The sequence below is a fragment of the Anabrus simplex genome, chromosome 2, assembly GCF_040414725.1.
Source record: "Anabrus simplex isolate iqAnaSimp1 chromosome 2, ASM4041472v1, whole genome shotgun sequence".
NCBI classification, from domain to species: Eukaryota; Metazoa; Arthropoda; class Insecta; order Orthoptera; family Tettigoniidae; genus Anabrus; species Anabrus simplex.
In genome coordinates this window covers 481,031,709-481,054,145 of record NC_090266.1, presented here as the reverse complement: position 1 = coordinate 481,054,145, position 22,437 = coordinate 481,031,709, and the positions used below count along the sequence as shown (strand labels likewise).

The 22,437-nt window shown below is 40.5% G+C and overlaps 1 protein-coding gene across 1 annotated transcript in view; it reads right to left on the bottom strand.

Moving 5' to 3' along the window:
* LOC136862894 (protein SSUH2 homolog) overlaps nt 1–22,437 on the bottom strand; it is a 744,003-nt gene that overhangs the window by 575,926 nt on the left and 145,640 nt on the right. Inside the window, exon 2 of the mRNA XM_067139173.2 lies at nt 8,274–8,431. Coding sequence (XP_066995274.1) covers nt 8,274–8,388 — 115 coding nt within the window. The 5' untranslated portion in view covers nt 8,389–8,431. The remainder of the gene's footprint in view (nt 1–8,273; nt 8,432–22,437) is intronic.

Below are 22,437 nucleotides of genomic sequence, written 5' to 3'. Positions count from 1 at the left end.
TTGATATTAAATTAATGAGCATGCATTCTATCTAGGGAGTGGCTTTATCATTTGAGTTGGTACAAAGAGGGGTATAATTATCAATCTTAAAGATTTTTTTAATAATCTGAGTTTATTGATTATTGAAAGCAAGTTGATATCACCTTCGTACAGAAGCATGGAAGTGTTGTGGCTGGTTAGCAACTCCGAGTCCTGAGATGGCGCCGGACACGGCCTGGGCGGTGACCACCCCTGCTTGGATGAGAAGTTCTAGAATTTCTCGAAGTTCTGGACTTTCTTGAAGTTCTGGAATGTCCCGAAGTTCTGGATGCACACGTTCTGAGTTCGATTTGAGATGTGATTAATGTGTGAGTTTTCTGCACGGTACTCCAAACATTCATGGCACTGTTTAAACAGATACAACCTTTCAATGATTGTTACTACACTCTTAACATTGAATTGAAAACGTCCTGCAATAATCACTCGGAGAACAGGATGATTTTGAAAAGCTTACAGTAAATCAGAATGTTCAGTAGGATTACAGTCACCACAGTTCTTAACGCATAGTTTCTGAAGATTTAGAACACATTGGCACGTTGGCAATGAACTGAATAAATGAAATAAAACTCTGAAACTGTTCCGTCAGTAGGCAAAGCGAGTAAAAGTCTAATTTCATAAATTATGGATTCACTCAAAATGCTGGAAAGTTCTATGCTTTCTGGGAACGTGACATGCGTATTCTGAGTTACCACAGTCTTTAATGAGGATAAGAATCTAAACACAAGTCCCGATGCAGCACTTGGAAAGTATTGAATATTTTTAGAATTAAACGTAACGTTTGAACGTCCCTAAGTTTCAAAATTCTTCACAGAACGTAAATTCGAGGGGCACTTTAAAAAAGTCATATCGTTCACACGAAAGTTTATGTTGGTAGGACACAAGTTCAACCTACACGTTCGGAAAATTTCTATGTTCACGAAAATACAAGTTCGAATAAGTTCGAAACATAAGTTCCAACGTGGTACACAACACTCATGAAAATTCTAAGTTCTTTCAATCATCGTCGGATAACCAAGTCCCAACGCGGCACTTCAAGAAAATGACAAAGTCCCTACGTGGCACTTTAAGAAAATAACAAAGTCCAATGTGACACTCGAAGAATATGACAAAGTTCCTATGTCACTTTAAGAAAATAACAGTCCAATGTGACACTCGAAGAATGTGACAAAGTCCCAACACGACACCTTGAGAAAATAACGAAGTTCTAACACTTGGATTTCGAAGACTTTTCAACTATAAGTTCGGCACACACAATGCTCCTCCCGTTATCCGTGTCGCAGAGACGGTGCAGCGACAGATACTGAATTCATAGGTCGGGTGGTCCTCCTTTTATACCCGTTCGCGTGGAAGTGTCTAGAACCCGGGTATTATCTACCCTTATATCTCCTAAAGTACTCGGTGGATTTCTCTGAAATCTTGACAGATTGCGTCCATAGTAATGGTTTTTATGATGGCAGTGTCGCAGTAGCGATAGTTTAACGCAAAATAGACTTTTGCGGGTAAGCTAGGACATTACCATATATAGTCACGTATAGCGTGCTCAAGGAGGTCACGTCACTCGCTGCGTACATCACTGAGTTCGGCGGGTTGCATACCTTCCATCTCGCGCGAAGTTCAATAAACATACTTCGGACTTTTCTCGTAGCGGCGTTCCCGGTACAATACATACATACATACATACATACATACATACATACATACATACATACATACATACATACATACATACATACATGCATACATACATACATACATCATTATAGACTGTTATGCCTTTCAGCGTTCAGTCTGCAAGAATCTGTGAATTTACTAAATGTCGCCACAATCCTCGATTTGCAACTAGTGTTGTGGCCTCATTTAGTTCTACACCTCTTATCTTAAATCGTTAGAAACTGAGTCTAACCATCGTCGTCTTGGTCTACCTCTACTTCTCTTACCCTCCATAACAGAGTCCATTATTCTCCTAGGTAACCTACCCTCCTCCATTCACCTCACTTGACCCCACCACCGAAGCTGGTTTATGCGTACAGCTTCATCCATCAAGTTCATTCCTAAATTAGCCTTTATATCCTCATTCTGAGTACCATCCTGCCATTGTTCCCACCTATTTGTACCAGCAATCATTCTTGCTACTTTCATGTCTGTTACTTCTAACTTATGAATAAGATATCCTGAGTCCAACCAGCTTTCATTCCCGTAAAGCAAAGTTGGTCTGAAAACAGACCGATGTAAAGATAGTTTCATCTGGGAGCCTACCTTCTTACAGAATACTGTTGATCGCAAATGCGAGCTCACTGCATTAGCTTTACGACACCTTGATTCAATCTCACTTACCATATTACCATCCTGGGAGAACACACAACCTAAATACTTGAAATTATTGACCTGTTCCAGCTTTGTATCACCAATCTGACATTCAATTCTGTTGAATTTCTTACCTACTGACATCAATTTAGTTTTCGAGAGGCTAATTTTCATACCATACTCACTGCACCTATTTTCAAGTTCCACGATATTAGACTGTAGGCTTTCGGCACAATCTGCCATTAAGACCAAGTCGTCAGCATAGGCCAGACTGCTTACTACATTTCCACCTAATTAAATCCCTCCCTGCCATTTTATACCTTTCAGCAGATGATCCATGTAAACTACAAACAGCAAAGGTGAAAGATTACAGCCTTGTCTAACACCTGTAAGTACCCTGAACCAAGAACTCATTCTGCCATCAATTCTCACTGAAGCCCAATTGTCAACATAAATGCCTTTGATTGCTTTTAATAATCTGCCTTTAATTCCATAGTCCCCCAGTATGGCGAACATCTTTTCCCTCGGTACCCTGTCATATGCTTTCTCTAGATCTACGAAACATAAACACAACTGCCTATTCCTCTCGTAGCATTTTTCAATTACCTGGCGCATACTGAAAATCTGATCCTGTGGTCTGAAACCACACTGGTTTTCATCCAACTTGCTTTCAACGACTGATCGCACCCTCCCTTCCAAGATGCCAGTGAATACTTTGCCTGGTATACTAATCAGTGAGATACCTTGATAGTTGTTGCAATCCTTCCTGTTCCCTTGCTTATAGATAGGGGCAATTACTGCTTTTGCCCAATCTGAAGGTATCTTACCAACACTCCACGCTAATTTTACTACTTTATGAAGCCATTTCATCCCTGCCTTCCCACTATACTTCACCATTTCAGGTCTAATTTCATCTATTCCTGCTGCTTGATGACAATGGAGTTTATTTACCATCCTTTCCACTTCCTCAAGCGTAATTTCATCAACGTCGTTTTCCTCCTCCCCTTGAGCTTGGCTGTTCGCAACACCACCAGGATGAGTTCCTTTTACATTGAGAAGGTGTTCAAAATATTCCCTCCACCTCTCCAGTGATTCCCTGGGATCTATTATGAGTTCACCTGAATTACTCAAAACACTGTTCATTTCCTTTTTCCCTCCCTTCCTACTGTCCAGAAAGGTTTCCCTGGTGCTTGACCTAGCCTTTCCAGGTTATTACCAAAATCTTCCCATGACTTCTTTTTGGATTCAACAACTACAGTATGTGTTTCGCTCTGTTTCTTTCATCTACATACAAATCCCTGTCTGCCTCGGCCCTTGTTTGGAGCCATTTCTGATAAGCCTTCTTTTTACGTTTACAAGCTACTCTCACTTCATCATTCCACCAAGATGTTCGCCTTTTCCCATCTTTAGACACAGTTTTCTCTAGGTTGATGATGATCATGCTTGTTGTTTAAAGGGGCCTAACATCGAAGGTCATCAGCTCCATTGTCTCTAGGCATCCCTTTGCTGTTTCTACTATAGCATCCCTGTATGCCACCCATTCACTTTCTATATCCTGAACCTGCTTACTGTCTACTGTTTGAAACTTCTCACTAATCATATCCATGTACTTCTGTCTAATTTCCTCGTCCTGGAGATTTTCTACCCTTACCTGTTTGCAGACAGATTTCACTTTCTCTACCCTTGGCCTAGAGATACTTAGTTCATTACAGATCAGATAGTGGTCTGTATCATCGAAAAATCCCCGAAAAACTCGCACATTCCTAACAGATTTCCTGAATTCAAAGTTGGTTAAGATATAGTCTATTATCGATCTGGTACCCCTAGCCTCGTATGTGTAGCGGTGAATAACCTTATGCTTGAAGAATGCATTCGTAACTGCTAAACCCATACTAGCACAGAAGTCCAGCAAATGCTTCCCATTCCCATTAGCTTCCATATCTTCCCCACATTTACCAATCGCCCTTTCATATCCTTCAGTTCTATTCCCAACTCTTGCATTGAAATTGCCCATTAGCACTATTCTATCCTTGCTGTTGACCCTGACCATGATGTCACTCAATGCTTCATACAACTTGTCAGCTTCATCCTCATCTGCACCCTCACATGGTGAATACACAGACACAATTCTAGTCCTAATTCCTCCAACTGAAAAATCTACCCACATCATTCGGTCATTTACGCGCCTAACAGAAATTATGTTGCGTGCAATGGTATTCCTGCTAAAGAGCCCTACCCCAGACTCTGCCCTTCCCTTTCTAACACCCGTCAAGTACACTTTATAATCTCCTATCTCTTCCTCGTTATCTCCCCTTACCTGAATATCACCTACTCCTAGCACATCCAGATGCATCCTCTCTGCTGACTCAGGCAGTTCTACTTTCTCTCTTCCATACGCCCCATTAATATTGTTAGCTCCCCATCGAATTCCATTTCGTTCGCCAAGTTGTTTCCAAGGAGTCCCTCGCCTGTCAAATGGGAGTGGGACTCCGTTACTCCCATAGGTCCGAGGCTTGCTTAAACTGTTCTGAGCTCGGTAAATTCATGAAGCAGGATGCTACCTTACTTGCACATGTCCAAGTAAGGATCTCTCCTCTAACAGGTTACGGACCACCGGTGAATTGTATAGTCCTAGCTGCCTGAGCACAAGGAGGGCCATGACTCAGAATATGTCACTCCCATTCCATAGCAACTGGTATCCCGACTCTCAGGACACTTACTAGGCCACTCAGCCATTGCCCATGGTTCATGAACTAGGACGTGACTACAGTAACCCACAGCTTGAACCAAGAAAGGAAAATTTTACGAAAAATGTTTGGCCCAGTTTGTGTAGATGGAATATGGAAAAAAAAATCATCCCAGGAAATATATTGTCAATCTGAAAAAATTTCTCACACTTTTCGGAAAAGGCGATTGAAATTTTATAGACACATTATCAGAATGAACACTAACAGGCTAACTAAACTAATTCTCAACCTGGCCCTTTCATTAAACACCAAGAACAGCTGGCTTTGTGAAAATGAAACAGATCTCCAGGAAATCAACATCTCAGAAGACATTGTACAGGACAGATGTATATTCAGAACCAAAATTAACAATCACCACTTTGAAGACAAACCCAACACCAGAGCTACTATAACTTGGACAGAAGAACGAAGGAAGAAGCTCAGCGAGAGGATGAAGAGATTTTGGGAGGAAAAGAAGGCCAACACATCAGCTAAGCAAGTTCAACCATGCCACTACTGAGTAGGGCATAACGATGTAAAAAAAATTGAAATTTTTTTTTTTGCTAGGGGCTTTACGTCGCGCCGACACAGATAGGTCTTATGGCGACGATGGGATAGGAAAGGCCTAGGAGTTGGAAGGAAGCGGCCGTGGCCTTAATTAAGGTACAGCCCCAGCATTTGCCTGGTGTGAAAATGGGAAACCACGGAAAACCATCTTCAGGGCTGCCGATAGTGGGATTCGAACCTACTATCTCCCGGATGCAAGCTCACAGCCGCGCACCTCAACGCGCACGGCCAACTCGCCCGGTAAAAAAAAAAAAAAGAAATATAATGTTACCATTGATGCTTTCACTCTTATAGACATGACTGAAAATTTGGTTAAGTCAATGTCAAGAAGACTGGCAGACATTATTAAATGAAAAGGTGATCCTACAAGGTACTGAACTCCAATTGCAGTGTTGAAACAGCAAGAAGAATTTAGAGAATACTTCTTGGAAATAATACTTCGGTTCCCTTTGCAAAAATTATGATTTATAAATATTATGGTTTCGGGATTTAATGTTGAATATAGAAGAGGTGGGTTTGCTTTGATTTTTTTTGGCTGAAGAAATCATTCATACCTACATTTTCATCTCGGCAAATAATCTTACATTGTGTAGTTATATATATAAATAATGATGAATACTTCTTGGAGGTACCCCGTAAACAGCAAATAACTATGAAGATCCATGAACGGTAGAAAAGGTGGGAATATTTATAAAACTGCCTTTCTGTTCGAACATTTCTAATATTAACCTGATACCCTTTGTATCTGTGAGAGCAAGTAATGGCCCATGATGAATTTTAATTTAATTTTGTATACCTGATTTCTACAGAATCATGGGATAATGGCTGGGTAGAATTTCATTTAACTTGTTATTTAAGGTAAGGGTAGTGGCAATCAGGATTTTAGTTAACCATTTTGAGATTCATGTTACAGGGAAAGATGTGTTAAGAGAAAAGCCTGAACACAAAGAGAAAAAAGAACATGCTAATATCTAATTGCTAAGACATTTTTTTCATACAGCAAAAAACAAACAACAATACAAGTTGTAGCACTGAGCATGATATACTGGGAAGTAAAGTTTGGCAGATACACCTTCCTATTGGCTTAATATCCTGCCTGAGCCATTCTGATCTTCCAAAATCATCACATATGATTACATTCAGCTGAGTACGCCTGCAGATGGTTTATAGGATAATACTGTTTACTAAATTTACCTGGAGCATTTACTGATCTGCTCCTTTTGACTAATAATATGCACGAGAGCTGTAAAGTTATTTTGATATATGGAGCAGGAAGTTTGCTGCCATCTGTTCACAGTACAGTTATAATTCTTGCTAAAGGTACACTACACCGTGAATAAACTTTAGTCAAGCTACTTCTTCCAAGGATTTGTCATTGGCGTATCTGAACACAGTACCAGGTCTACCAGCTCATGAGATCACAGAGAGGAAGAACCTTAATGCTCCAAGATGTACAATGGTACATGTCTGCACGTATAAGCCTCATATAATTATATTTGAAGCAGATATTCTGACAACCTGTGGTAAAAGGGAATCAGTTTTCATACTCATCGTCCGAGCAACCGTGCTTTCCAGTTCAAGCACGTCCAGTTTCTGCAAGTCGCAAGTGTAGACTCCTTCTACCCCCAGATTGCAACTCAGCAAAGGGTGTTTCTCTCATGATCAAGTCTTTGTTGCCTGCTGCAGGGTCAGAACGGTTGCCTCACAACATTCACTCTCCTCCCAGGATTAGATATCTAACACTGTGTATAAAGAAGCTCTGGAATAGCAGTTATCCCTAAAAGGACTGAGTATCATATCAGCATAGCAATAATTCTCAGAATAATGCAACTTTTAACTTCATGATGGCAGGAAGAATATAAATGCCATATTTCAGTTTCTGAGTTTTCATACTCCTAAAATGTAGTATACCGGTACAGTGCTCGTACACAAATCCTGAATTCGACACAAGTACGCTACCCAAATTACTTATAAAAGTATACCTTGGGAAAAGAAGATACTAAACCAATATCTGGATATGGCAAAGTCCAAACTCTCATGAAGTGGTCAGTAAACAGTTGACAATAGTGTAATCATGCACATGCGAAATGGTTTTCCCCATCAACAACAGACACTATATCTTTTCGTATGGGCTAGATCAAGTTTGTTACTTTCATTAATCAGTCTTAGTCTAATCCTTGGCTTCAACAATATCAAAGCAACCGAGGTATGAGTAATGCTAACAATATCATTCCTTTTAGAACCAGTTACTGTGATGAGCAGTGTGACAGTCACATTATCACTCATAATGGTCAGTTGGTGTATACATTACAGTGGAATTGGCAGAAGGAAATGTAATTGCTCCTTTTGGCTCAGTGAGGAAAACAGTGAAAAATTACTTCACACCTCATTTCCCTAGCACACCTCTCCAGTAATGCCTGGTCTTTCTATGACAGTTTATGATGAACCTATTGGGGATCCAACCAGCCTTTGGACAGATGATCCAATGCATAAACACAGGTACTACAGTTAGTACAATATAAATATTAAATCCACATATACAACATAAAACAAAAACACACCAATGTTCTTTAATATAAAAAATGGCTGGTAGTTCAGAACTGCACATTTAACATGCACTGCAAAATCTGTACTTACCATCATAGCCCATTTTTCCATGTTGAGCGCTGTGTCTAGGTATGGTGCCAGTAGATACAGGTGCACTTGGTTTATAAAGATCTTCATCACATAAATTTTTCTTATCTTTCTTCATTTTACAAGAACTACCCAACTTCCAACACCATCAATGCACAGGACTGAAATAAAAAGATAACTCTAAAGTTAACAGAGCATTTGCTGCTCTCCGTGATGCTACGGGCTGTTGACCCACATCCTGGGTTGGTGAGTGGTTGATGTTTTACTATCTTTGCTGTAGGCTTTGTCAAGGCTGCTACAGGAATAAGGTCGAACTGCGCAGTGAAAGTGCTGTCATCTGGATATAGCAGTCAATGTCTGGAAACTTGCCTTACAAACAAAAGAAGAGCCCCTCACTATCCCCACAGATGAAAGTGAAAGTGGTGTCATCTGGGTACAGCAATCCAAACCTTCGGGGACAGTTTTTCCAAACTATTTTTTCCAAACCCAGTACTTCCACAACCCAAGAGTTAATGCTTTTCCATTTTACTTTTTAATACTGAAATCTTCAAATATTATTTTTTTTTGCTAGGGGCTTTACGTCGCTCCGACACAGATAGGTCTTATGGCGACGATGGGATAGGAAAGGCCTAGGAGTTGGAAGGAAGCGGCCGTGGCCTTAATTAAGGTACAGCCCCAGCATTTGCCTGGTGTGAAAATGGGAAACCACGGAAAACCATCTTCAGGGCTGCCGATAGTGGGATTCGAACCTACTATCTCCCGGATGCAAGCTCACAGCCGCGCGCCTCAAATATTATTAAAATGATATATTGTAGCAAATAGTACATAGTTTTGAAAACACATCATCGGCTTCTTTATATTCTTCATATTTTGAAACTCTCTGAAAAATCCTTTGATCCAAAATTTCATATTTCCTTCCCTGATATTTTCCAACATTTTGGCCATGTCCTAGTTGGTTCAGCATTATCTAAGTATCGGACTGTTCTTTGATGCACAGTTCACAATGGTGTAGTAGACACCTTTGGACTCTGATCAGGATGTGTGGTGTGTTGCGAATGACCTGGAATGCTGCCCGGATTGTTAGTACAAGTTTATCTTCACTTTCTACAGGGTTTGCATGGTAGTCAATTTGTGCAGAAAAACTTTACACGGTCTACTGGTATTCCAGCCAATCCTAGAATGAAAGAACTGCATGCTCTCCTAGAACGGTTTTGCAGAACTGTGATGGGAGATAAGTTTCTATTGTGTGACTCCTATGAAGATGAAAAATATGATCTTCCCAGTGGCAGAAACCTAGTCTTCAGTACTAGAGAAAACATACAGAGGTTAATGAGGAGTGCAAATTGGTGTACTGAAGGCACCTTCAAACCTAGCCCAAATATCATTTTGCAATTATTCACAATACTAAGGTCTATAAATCAATCTGCCAGAGAAGGTAATGATCAGAAAGTGGCTTTGCCGTTTGTGTATAGTCTGTTGGAATTGAAGGATGAAGCTGCATATACTAAGGTATGTAATGTTATATTACATGTGACAAGAAAGTATGGTTTCCAACTAACTATGCCACAAACCATTATGTCAGACTTCAAATTAGGGACCGTGAATGCTGTTCGCAGTACATTACAGATCCGCATTTCTACATGTTCTCTCCATCTACGACAAAATATTTATAGGCGGATCCAAGTTGAAGGACTTCAGCAACGATATAACGACCCTGAAGATCGTGAAATTAAAATATCTGTTCAATTTGCCTGTGCTTTGGTATTTGTGTCTGTAGCTGAGGTAGTGCCAAATTTTGAAGAATTATCTGAACGTGCACCTGAAGATTTTATGCAGATTTTGGATTATTATAAAGTCAGTTATTTTATAGGAAGAAGAGCACGGAGCCGAAGGCAAGCAATAAATCTACCCTCCAGGTTTGTGGGACCAATATAATACTGTTTTACAGGAATTAGCGAGAACAAGTAATTTATAGGAAGGATTTTATAATATGTTTCAAATAGTCATCGGTCGCAATCATCCAAGCTTTTACAATTTCCTGACAGAACTTCAGAAAGAACAGGGGTAGTGGGGTCTCTTGCTTTGTTTATAAGGTGAGTTTCCAAGTGTTGGATAGAATTGTAGGACAGTTTTTCCAATTTATTATTTCCAAAATATAGTAGATTCACACCACTTCCAATTCTAAATTAAATATTTCCGAATATTTATTTCCAATTCATTTATTCCAAAATGATTTCCCCCTCCCCCCCCCTATTCTTATATTGTTGTCAGTATCCATAACTATGACTGAAGTTAAAATGTAATGTACTGAACATTCATTTCTTCTCATGAATTATAAATTCTACCTAATCATTGAACATCTGCATGGCTGGAGTAAAAACTGCACCGGGCAGAGGAAGGTACCCCTGTTGATGGTAGCACTTTTACTGTGCAGTCCAAACACAAATATTAATGCTCCTGCCTTTCACCTCCGCTAATCAATCAGCCTTCACAAAGCCTAGTGCAACGATGGGAAAATATCAGCCACTGACCCAACATGTGGCAGAACAGCTATCAGCTCCAACAGTAAAAGTCTACAACTTAATGAAGTAGTAATTGTTATGGAAATTAGATATCACAAATGCCAAATAAAGACTTAAATAATTCTATAATTGGGAGGAAACTAGACAGACTGTACTACGCCAGTCGAGAGAAAGCCAGTAAAGCAAAGCCATTCATAACACTGGCAATGAACAAGAGAAAGTGTGTTTCTTTAAGTGTTGCAGAGAAACTGAAACTTATTAAAAAGGCCAGTGTTTCTGTGGCAAATATGTGTAAAGAATACAAATAGTCTCAGATATAAGAAAGAACAAGGTTAAGCTGAAGACATTTGCTTTGCAATGCGATGTCAAAACAAGAGTTTCCACTATAAAACAACTGAAGTTGCCAAGTGACACAAATCTGAAAAAGGCTGTACATAAATGGTGGTACATGCAGCAAGTTGTTTTACATCATACCAACACAGATAGGTCTTATGGTGACGATGGGACTGGAAAGGACTAGGAGTGGGAAGGAAGTGGCCGTTGTCTTAATTAAGGTACAGCCCCAGCAATTGCCTGGTGTGAAAATGGGATACCATGGAAAAGTGTCTTCAGGGCTGCCGACAGTGGGGTTTGAACCCACTATCTCCTGAAGACTGGATACTGGCCGCACTTAAGTGACTGCAGCTATCGAGCTTGGTGGTACATGCAGCAATGGTCTAGCAAGGTTGCATTTTGCGGTATAGAGCTTCAAGTGAGAGCTAAGAGATTTGCTGAGCACATGAGTATTGAATTTCTAGCAAGTGTTGGTTGGCTAGCATTATATTATAAACAAGAGAATGTTCGGTGAAGCGCTGAGTGCCAACAAAGCTAATGTTGAACCATTTAGAATATCACCTGACACTCTAATTAAGGAAGAAAGATTACAGTAAATCTTGCTCAACTATACACCTAACAAGAGTAGCCATTTCGGCGCTTCCTACCAGTAAACAGGCAAGGACAGTGTATCTGGTCGAATGAGAAATTTTTGGCCTTTTTGACTACAAATGCTGATGGAAGCCATCACCTTAAATCAGTTATATTTTTTACAAGATTCATTACATCACACCGACACAGATAGGTCTTTTGGCGACGATAGGATGGGAAAGGGATAGGAGTGGAATGGAAGTGACTGTGGCCTTAATTAAGGAAAACCATCTTCAGGGTTGTCAACAGTGCGGTTTGAACCCACTATCTCCCAAGTGCAAGCTGATAGCTATATGACACAAACTGCACAGCCACTTGCTCGATCTATATCAGTTATACTTGGTAAATAACGTAAGTCATGGTTACTTCTTTTACAAGGCTTTACGTCGCACCGACAAAGATAGGTCTAGATGTTGATTCCCATAGGGAATTTGAAATATTTGTCCTGAATGAGTAAATTTATAATACCAATATAAATGTCCAATAACGGACCATTTATATTGGTATTATAAAGATAGGTCTTACGGCGAAGATGAGTTAGGAAAGGGCTAGGAGTGGAAATGAAGTGGCCGTTGCCTTAATTAAGGTACAGCCCCAGCATTTATCTGGTGTGAAAATGGACAACCATGGAAAACCATCTTCAGGGCTGCCAACAGTGGGGTTCGAACCCACTCTCTCCCGAATGCAAGATCACAGTTGCATGCCCCTAACTGCAAGGCCAACTCACTCAGTCTCATGGATACTCTACCTGTGTATTATGGTAATTCAAAAAATGCATGGTTCATAGACTGGTTTCAAAAACAGTTTGTTCCTAAAGTGTGATGATACCAATTCAATGCACATTGCCCCAAGGGGCATCAAGGCTGTTCCGCTTGTAGACAATGCTCCATTTTATCCAACTGAGAAGATATGTAGCATTAATGGAAAAATTAAGTGCCTGGCATTGTCTCCCAAAATCACCTTCCTTATTCAACCAATGGATCAGTGTATTAATTTGCCATGCCAGTCTGCCTTGAGCAACCGAGGAGTGAAATCGCATGGTGCAGTGCGTGCCGTCAACATGGTCGGTATGCAGCAGTACCGGGCCGCGAGATTGGGAAATAGCAGGTGAAGCAGAGGAAGGAGGCCAAGAATGGGCTGGTGAGAAGAAATGAAGAAGTTAAAATGGGTGAAGCGGTGCTGGTAGCGACAGTGATAGCTGTGTTGCTGGCGATTGGGGGGGTGGAATTAAACCCAGGCACAAATGCCAGCGGAAAATTCAGCATGGAGGACTTGGCAGCACTTAAGGTGGTAGTGAGAGAAGTATTACAAGAAAACTGTCAATGGGATAATGTACAAGAAATAAAGGACATGATGGAAGAGCAGAGAAAGGAGATAGGGAACATGAAGATATGGCTAGAAATGAAGACAGAGGAATCGAACAGGAAACAATGAGAAGGAAATAGAGTTATTAAGAGGGAAAGTGATACATCTAGAAGAGGAGGTGTTGATGCTGAAGAGAGAAGCAGAGGGGTATAGGCAGGAGAGAATGAAGAAGGCCATATTTATATATGGTGTGGAAGAAGGTGAGAGGGAAGGCAAGATTGAACTAATTCACAAGGTGGTAGAGGTCACACGAGATAGGATGAAGATAAACTTCAGTGAAGTGGACATAGACGATGTGGAGAGAGTGGGAAAAACTAAATGGCAGAAATTGTGATAAGAAACAGTAATAATTTACAAGGCCAGAAAGTAGGAGTGAAAAGAGACTTGGGAAGAGAAGGTAGTGAACTTATGAAGATATTGAACAGACACCTTTGGAGAATGAGACAACAGGGTCTTAAGGTGCGAATAAGAGGTCAGAGGCTAGTTGTGACGAATGGAAGATGGGTGAGAGAGTACTCAGTGGTGAAGCTGAAAGAGATGGACGAAAGCGTGAGTGGCGGGGTGGGAGAGAGGGCAGTGCAAGATAGAAGAAAGGAAGAAGGAACAATGAGGAGTGGAGCGGAGGGAGGAGAGGAAATCAACCCAGGTGGAACTGGACAGTGTTGTGTGGATACAGAAGATCAGAGCAGAGTGAGTGAGGGTGAACAGCAAGAAACGGCAGGAGCTGAGTGCAGTGTTCTAGTGAACAAGAAAGGACATGGGAAGAGTGATCGACAGGAAGGTAATGCAATTATGAGCAAAGTAAGAAGTACAAGTTTGAAAGACTTATGGGGTAAAGTAACTAAGGGGATGGAGGATACGGAGGGCATGGAAAGGCAAAGGTTGCTAAAAAAAAGAAGGAATGGAGATAGGGGACGAGGGGACGAGAACTACAAGGAGTAAGAATAGGGGAGGAAATTCAGATGGGAGGGAGGGAAAGTTATGACTATACTGGAAAATAGAATGTGTGAATATTGAAGGACTAATAAGCAAACTAGGAAATAAGAAGGTTCGGGAAGTAGTAGAAAGTTTCGACGTTGTGGCACTCTTGGAGATGTGGCTGGATACAGGGAAAGAGATTACATGGAAGGGGTTTGTGATTAAATATAAATATAGAAGGAAGGAGAGGACTAAGGGACGATCCCCAGGAGGGATCGTAGTATTAATTAGGGAAGAAATTAGTGAACTTGTGGAGGACATCGTGACAGATATGGAAGAAACCATATGGGTGAGATTTAATATGGGATGGGTAGAGGGAAGGATGAAAAAAAAAAATATAGCGTTCGTTTATTGTCACCCAAGTAGTTCAGCATATGCTAATAAGTATCTTTTTGAAGAGCTATTGGTGGATATTAGCATGATAAGAGAGAGGTTTGCAGAGGAAGAGGATATGTTGCTATTCGGAGACTGGAACGCGAGAATAAGGGAACAGAGCCCAGTATATAGTAGGGAAGATGGGAAGTATTTTTTGAAAAGTAGAAGTAGTGAGGATAAAATTGTAAACAACTATGGAGAGAAGCTCCTAGAGATGTGCGTGGCGAGAAATTTGTATATTCTGAATGGATGGAAGGAGGGTGACAGTACGGGGAAATTGACCTATGTTACAGATAAGGGTGGTAGTGTGATAGATATGGTTTTAAGCTCGGAGGGAGTGTTGGGGGATATTGCAAGGATGGAAATAGGAGACTGGATTGAATCTCACCATTTTCCGATATGGGTTATGTTAAAAAGAGGGGAGGAGAATCATATAAGGAAGGAAATTAAGATGAAGGATGAACAAGGGAGTGGATATAAGAAGTACAAATGGTCGGAGAAAGTGGAAAGGCACTGGGATAGGGTAGCAAAAGAGGAATTACAAATTCTGAAATATGGATGGGAAGGAGCGTTAGAGGAGAATAATATTGATAAAGCCTTGGAATTACTGCAACATCCAATAAAGATGATAGCACAGGAGGTAAAAGGTAGAAGGAGGAAAAAGAAAGAGGGTGAAGAATGGTTTAATTGGGAGTGTGAAGGTGTGCGGAAGAGGGTGGTGGGGGCATTAGAGGAGTATAGAAAAAAAGGTGGGAGTGCAGAAAGGGAGGTCTTCTGTAAGTTGAGGACAAAGTATAAAAAAAAAATTTGTAAGGTAAAGAAGGAGTAGTTAGAGGAACAAATTGAAGCTATAAATAAAGAATGTAAGACTAACAACATGGAAAAAGTTTTGGAAAGGATTCACAGAATAATAAAGGGTGGAAGGAGTCTAGAGGTAAAGAGCACTGAAGATGTACAGTGGGTGAGCTACTTTGGTGAATTACTCAGGGGTAAGTAGGAAGAATGCTGGAGGAAGACGGGAAAAGCAATTTGGAGGAATAGAAGAGTGGCAAATTACGATCTGGACAAGGAAATTACAAGGGAGGAAACCTTAAGAGTGATAAATAGAATCAGGGGTAGGTCGGCGGGGTTTGTAATAGGATCAATAATAAGTTTTGGAAAGAAATTAGCAAAAATGAGACAATGATAGAGGGCATAGTGAAACTATTTAATAAGATCTTTGATCAGGGGAAGTACCCGAAGGAATGGGAAACAGGAATTGTATGTCCAATATATAAGGGAAAGGGTAGTATAAACAGTTTCAATAATTATAGAGGAATATCTCTGTTAGATTCCTTAAGTAAAATTTAGACAGGGGTGTTGGCGAACAGGTTGAGTGAATGGGCAGAAAAAATGAAGCATTGTCTGATTTCCAAGGAGGATTTAGAAGAAAGAAAAGAACAATGGATAATATAATGATAATGATAACAGTTCTGGAAAAGTATAGGAGCCTGTCAAGAAGGAAGGTGTATGTGGCGGCAATCAATTTTGAAAAGGCATTTGATAAGGTGGATAGAGAAGCTCTATTAGAGAAGCTCTATTAGAGAAGCTGGGAAGGTTGGGGGTTTCGGGAAAGATGACGAGGGCAGTAGAGGGGATATATAGGGTAGTCAGGTTCTGTGTAAAATTGGGAGACGATAGGTTGAGCAGACCATTAGAGTCCAAGGTGGGTTTAAAGCAGGGGTGCAAATTATCGCCAATTTTGTTTATTTTATTTATTAACGATATCTTGGAGGGGCATGGGGCAAGCAATTGGGCAGTGCCAGTAATTAATGGGGTGGAGGTCCCAGGATTGATTTTTGCTGATGATGTGACTTTGATGACTCTAACCCCAGGAGGGATGCAGAAGGCTTTAAATGCAGTGTCGGATTTTGCAATGAAATGGGCCTTGAAAATTAATGGGAATAAATCTAAAATGCTAATAGCCCAGGCACACAAAAGAAGAAGGGATGACGGGATATGGGTTGTGGAGGGAGAAAGGTTGGATTTGGTAAGCAAGTTAGAACATCTAGGAGCCATTATTAATAGTAAAGGCACCTGGAATGATCATATTAAGAGGGCGAGGAGCAGAGGGTGGGCCGCCCTAGCCTCAGTCAAAAACTTGCTAGCGAAATATCCGGGTATCAATTATAAAACCCTGAGGTTAGTTCTAAGATCGGTGATTTTCGGGAGGGTATTGTATGGCGCGGAAATATGGGGGTTGGATGACAAAAGAGTGGAATTAAGACGAATTATTAGTAATTTTGGTAAGATGGTGATGGGGCTCCCGATGTGCACAGCCAATACAGGGGTGGAATTAATGTGTGGGGAGGACTTGGAATCTGAGTGTGTGAAGAGAATAGTTAGATAATGGATGAATTTGAAAAGACAGGAAGGAGGGAGGGTATTACAGGCCACGTACGAACAACAACGGAAGAGTATGTATAAGGGATGCTGGCTAGATAAAATTAAGGGATACATGGAGATGATAGGCCTGGGGTACATGTGGGAAGAGGTGTGGACGAAGACAGAAGCTAGAGGGATGAAGCTACTGGTAAGGAGGATTAGAGATTTGGGTAGGCAGAAATTATTGGCTGAAAGTAGATTAAGAAGTTCCCTTAGTGTTTTTAATAAAGTTGAGGAAGTAACGGGGGTAAATATTAGATACGTTGATAGGTTGAGAAGGAGAGGGTTGGTATGGTGGTTGTCGGGGTTACATAAAAATGGGGGTGGCAAAAAGGTAGAGATAAAGCAGTATACATAAGGCGGTAAAAAATTCCTGTGTGAAAAAAAATGGATGAGGAAGGGGCATAAGACGATAAGTCAGGATGAAGGGAAAAGTGGTTAAGAGTATGAGGATATTCAGTCGATGGAGTCTGTTGAAAAATTTAGAAGCTAGTGAAGTGTGGGTGATGTGGATATTGTGAAGTAGTTTGAATTCGAGCCTGGAAGCTAAGTAAGACCAAATGATAATAAAGGTCGTTGAGGTGGCGAGGTAGGTGAGTGAGTAAATGTTATGGTATCTTGAAAATGTAGATGCCTTAACGATTGCGATACTGAAGATTGCACGCAATTGTTGTCATTTGATTTACTTGAATCCAAAGGAATTAGGTCATGGAAAAAAGAATGTGGAGTAAGCAGTAGTGATTACAAGGGAGTGAGCCGAAACTGTTGTAAAGTACAGTCAGCGGTTCTTGCAGCATAATCTGTTGTGAAGGTCATGTGGAGTGTACAATCATGTGGTGAATGCAAGGTCAGGGTAGGGACAGGTTAGTTGTTTTGAGGTAGATTTTTGTTTATTATTATTATTATTATTATTATTATTATTATTATTATTATTATTATTATTATTATTATTGGTTGTAAACATTAGGGCATGTAATTTGACATGCAAGAGATTGTATAAGAGGGATCATGGTGTTATGTTGACTTGCCAAAAATTGTATAAGAGGAAGCTTCTTGATGAAGTGATGATGGTACTGTAGGAATCTCAGAACAAGGAAGAGGACATTCAATGACAGAGAACATTGAAAAACATCTGCAATGACCTCATCAAGTCAGCAATTTTAAACTGAGCATCTGCCTGGAAAGAAGTTGTCCGTCTGTCCATCCATCAATCTACAGAATGTTATGCCTTTTAGAGTTCAGTCTGGAATTTACTAACTGCAACCACAATCCTATTTTTGAAACTAGTTTTCTGGCCTTGCTATACCTGTTATCTTTAGAACGCTAGAAACTGAGTCTAATCATTGTCATCTTGGCCTTCCTCTACTTCTCTTACTCTACATAACAGAGCTCATTATTCTCCTAGGACCCTCCTCCATTCACCTCACATAACCCCACCACCGAAGCCGGTTTATGCGTACAGTTTCATCCACAGAGTTCATTCCTAACTTACCCTTTATCTCCTAATTCTGAGTACACTCCTACAATTGTTCCCACCTTTCTGTACCACCAATCATTCTTGCTACATTCATGTCTGTTACTTCTTACTTATAACTAAGATAGTCTAAGTCCATCCAGCTTTCACTCCTATAATGCAAAGTTCATCTGAAAACAGACCGATTTAAAGATAGTTCTGTCCGGGAGCAGACTACCTTCTCACAGATTACTGTTGATTGCAACAGCAAGCTCACTGCATTAGCTTTGCTGCACCTTGATTCAATCTCACTTACTATACTACCATCCTCAGAGAACACACATCCTAAATATTTGGCATTAATCTGTCCCAGCTTTGGATCTCCAATTTGGCATTCCATTCTCTTGGATTACTTACCTACTGACATCAATTTATCGTTGGAAAGGCTAATTTTCTTACCATAATCATTACACCTACTTTAAAATTCCAAGATATTAGACTGCAGGCTTTTGGCACAGTCTGCCATTAAGACCAAGTTGTCAGCATAGGCCAAAGTGCTTACTACATGTTCACCTAACTGAATCCCTCCCTGCAACTTATTACCTTTCAGCAGATGAACCATGTAAACTATGAACAACAAAAGTGGAAGATTACAGCCTTGTCTAACTGCTGTATGTACAATGAACCAAGAATTCATTCTACCATCAATTTTCACTGCAGCCCAAAGTCAGCATAAATTCCTTTGATTGATTTTAATAATCTACCCTTAATCCCATAGTGGAACCTCTGTGGCCCATGCGGCAGTGTGCCAGCCTCTCACCACTGGGTTACGTGGTTCAAATCCTGGTCACTCCATGTGAGATTTGTGCTGGACAAAGCAGAGGCAGGACAGGTTTCACTCCGGGTACTCCAGTTTTCCCTGTCATCTTTCATTCCAGCAACACTCTCCAGTATCATTTCATTTCATTAATCATTGCCCCAGAGGAGTGCGATAGGCCTCGGCAGCCAGCACAATTCCCATCCTCGCCGCTAGAAGGGAACTTCATTCATTCAATTCTTGACCTGGCCGAATGACTGGAAACAGGCTGTGGTTTTTCATTTTCAATCCCATAGTCCCCCAATACGGCAAACATTTTTTTCCCCTGCATGCTGTCATATGCCTTCTATAGATCTACAAAACATAAACACACCTGCCTATTCCTCTCGTAGCATTTTTCAATTACCTGGCGCATACTGAAAATCTGATCCTGACAGCCCCTCTGTGGTCTGAAACCACACTGGTTTTCATCCAACTTACTCTCAACCACTGTCTGCATCCTCCCTTCCAAAATCCAAGTGAACACCTTGCCTGATATATTGATCAATGAGATACCTTGATAGTTGTTGCAATCCTTCCTTTTCCCTTGCTTGTGCATAGGTGCAATTACTGTTTGCGTCTTATCAGAAGGTACCCCACCTTCCCAATACATTTTGCCATTCCAGGTCTAATTTCATCTATTCCTGCTGCTTTATGATAATGGAGTTAATTTACCATCCTTTCCATTTCCTCAACCATAATTTCAGAAGATTACAGCCTTGTCTAACCACTGTAAGTACTATGAACCAAGAACTCATTCTACCATCAATTTTCACAGCAGCCCAAAGTCAGCATAAATTCCTTTGTTTGATTTTAATAATCTACACTTAATCCCATAGTCCCCCAACACAGCAAACATTTTTTCCCACTATACGCTGTCATATGTCTTCTATAGACCTGCAAAACATAAACATACATGTTTATTCCTACCATAGCATTTTCAGTTACTTGGTGTATACTGAAAATCTGATCCTGACAGTCCCTCTGTGGTCTGAAACCACACTGGTTTTCATCCAACTTACTCTCAACCACTGTCTGCACCCTCCCTTTCAAAATCCAAGTGAAAACCTTGCCTGGTATATTGATCAATGAGATACCTTGATAGTTGTTGCAATCCTTCCTTTTCCCTTGCTTGTAGATAGGTGCAACTACTGCTTTCGTCTTATTTTGCCATTCCAGGTCTTATTTCATCTATTCCTGCTGCTTTATGATAATGGAGTTTATTTACCATCCCTTCCATATCCTTAAGCATAATTTCACCAGCATCACTGTCGTCCTCCCCATGAGCTCGGTTGTCCACAACATCACCAGGAAGATTTCCTTTCACGTTTAGAAGATTTTCAAAATATTCCTTCCACCTGTCCAGTGATTCCCTGTAATCTATTATGAGTTCATCTGATTTACCCAAAGCACTATTCATTTCATTTTTCCCTCCCTTTCTAGGATCCTTTATTACTGTCCAGAAAAGTTTCCCCTACTGCTTGACCTAGCCTTTCCAGGTTATTACCAAAATCTTCCCACGACTTCTTCTTGGATTCAAGAACTATTTGTTCCACTCCGTTTCTTTCCTCTACTTACAATTCTCTGTGTGCATCAGTCCTTATTTGGAGCCATTTCGGATACGCCTTCTTTTTACGTTTACAAGCTGCTCTCACTTCATCATTCCTCCAAGATGTTTGCTTCTTCCCATCTTTATACACAGCTGTTTCCAGGCACTCCCTTGCTGCTTCTACTACAGCATCCCTGTATACCACCCATTCTCTTTCCATATCCTGAAACTGCTTACTGTCCTTTTCTGGACATTTTCACTAATGGTATCCATGCACTTCTAATTTCCTCATCCCAGGAGATTTTCTACCCTTACTCGTCTGCAGACAGATTTCACTTTTTCTACCATAGCCCTAGAGATACTAGTTCACTACAAATAAGACAGCAGTCCATATCATCGAAAAATCCCGGAAAACATGCACATTCCTAACATATTTCCTAAATTCAAAGTCAGTTGAGATATAGTCTATTAAGGATCTGGTACCCCTACCCTTCCATGTGTAGCAGCGAATAGCCTTATGCTTGAAAAATGTATTCATAACTGCTAATCCCACACTAGCACGGAAGTCCAGCAAACTCTTCCCACTCTATTTGCTTTCACATCTTCCCCATGTTTACTAATCACCCTTCAGTTCTATTTCCAACTCTCGCATCGAAATCGCCCATTAGCACTATCCTATCCTTGCTCTTGACCCTGAATACAATGTCATTCTTTGCTTCATAAAACTTGTCAACTTCATCCTCATCTGCACCCTCACATGGTGAATATACTGCGGCAATTCTCGTCCTAATTCCTCCCAAGAAAAACTTGGCATTTTTTCTTCAACAATAGAAATCTAAACCAGATCACAAACATTTTTAGGAAATGAAACATCAGCATTGCTTTCAGAAGCGTCAAAACCACTGCCAATCATTTTCCAATACACAAATCTATATAAATAAAATTGTAGGGGGTCTGCTGTCTGTAATTTCTTTTGTTTTGCCAATTTTTCAGATATTTATCCGTTTTAGGTCAACTCAAGACCGAATCGGTGGTTTTTACATTTCGTGTCTGTTTGTTTGTCTGTTTGTCTGTCTGTTTGTCTGTCTGTCTGTTCCACCATCACGTCGAAACGGCTGGATAGATCTCAACCAAACTTCATATTTAGAGTATACTCATCCCGGGGAAGGTTTCGATATGCATATCGTTTTAACATCTTTGAATACACGGAGGGTTTATAGGAAAACCAGAATGGTTTTTCCACCATCACGTCGAAACGGCTGGATAGATCTCAAGCAAACTTCATATTTAGAGTATACTCATCCCGGGGAAGGTTTCAATATGCATATCATTTTTAAATATTTGAGTATACGGGGGGTTTATAGGAAAACCAGAATGGTTTTTCCACCATCACGTCGAAACGGCTGAATAGATCACAGCCAAACTTCATATTTAGAGTACACTCATCCCGGGGAAGGTTTCGATATGCATATCATTTTAAAATCTTTGAAAACACGGGGGTTTATAGGAAAACCTGAATGGTTTTTCCACCATCACTTCAAAACGGCTGGATAGATCTCAATCAAACTTCATATTTGGAGTATACTCATCCCGGGGAAGGTTTCGATATGCATATTATTTTAAAATCTTTGAATAGCCGGGGATTTATAGGTGGTTTTCCTCCATTTTCTCTTATACTATTG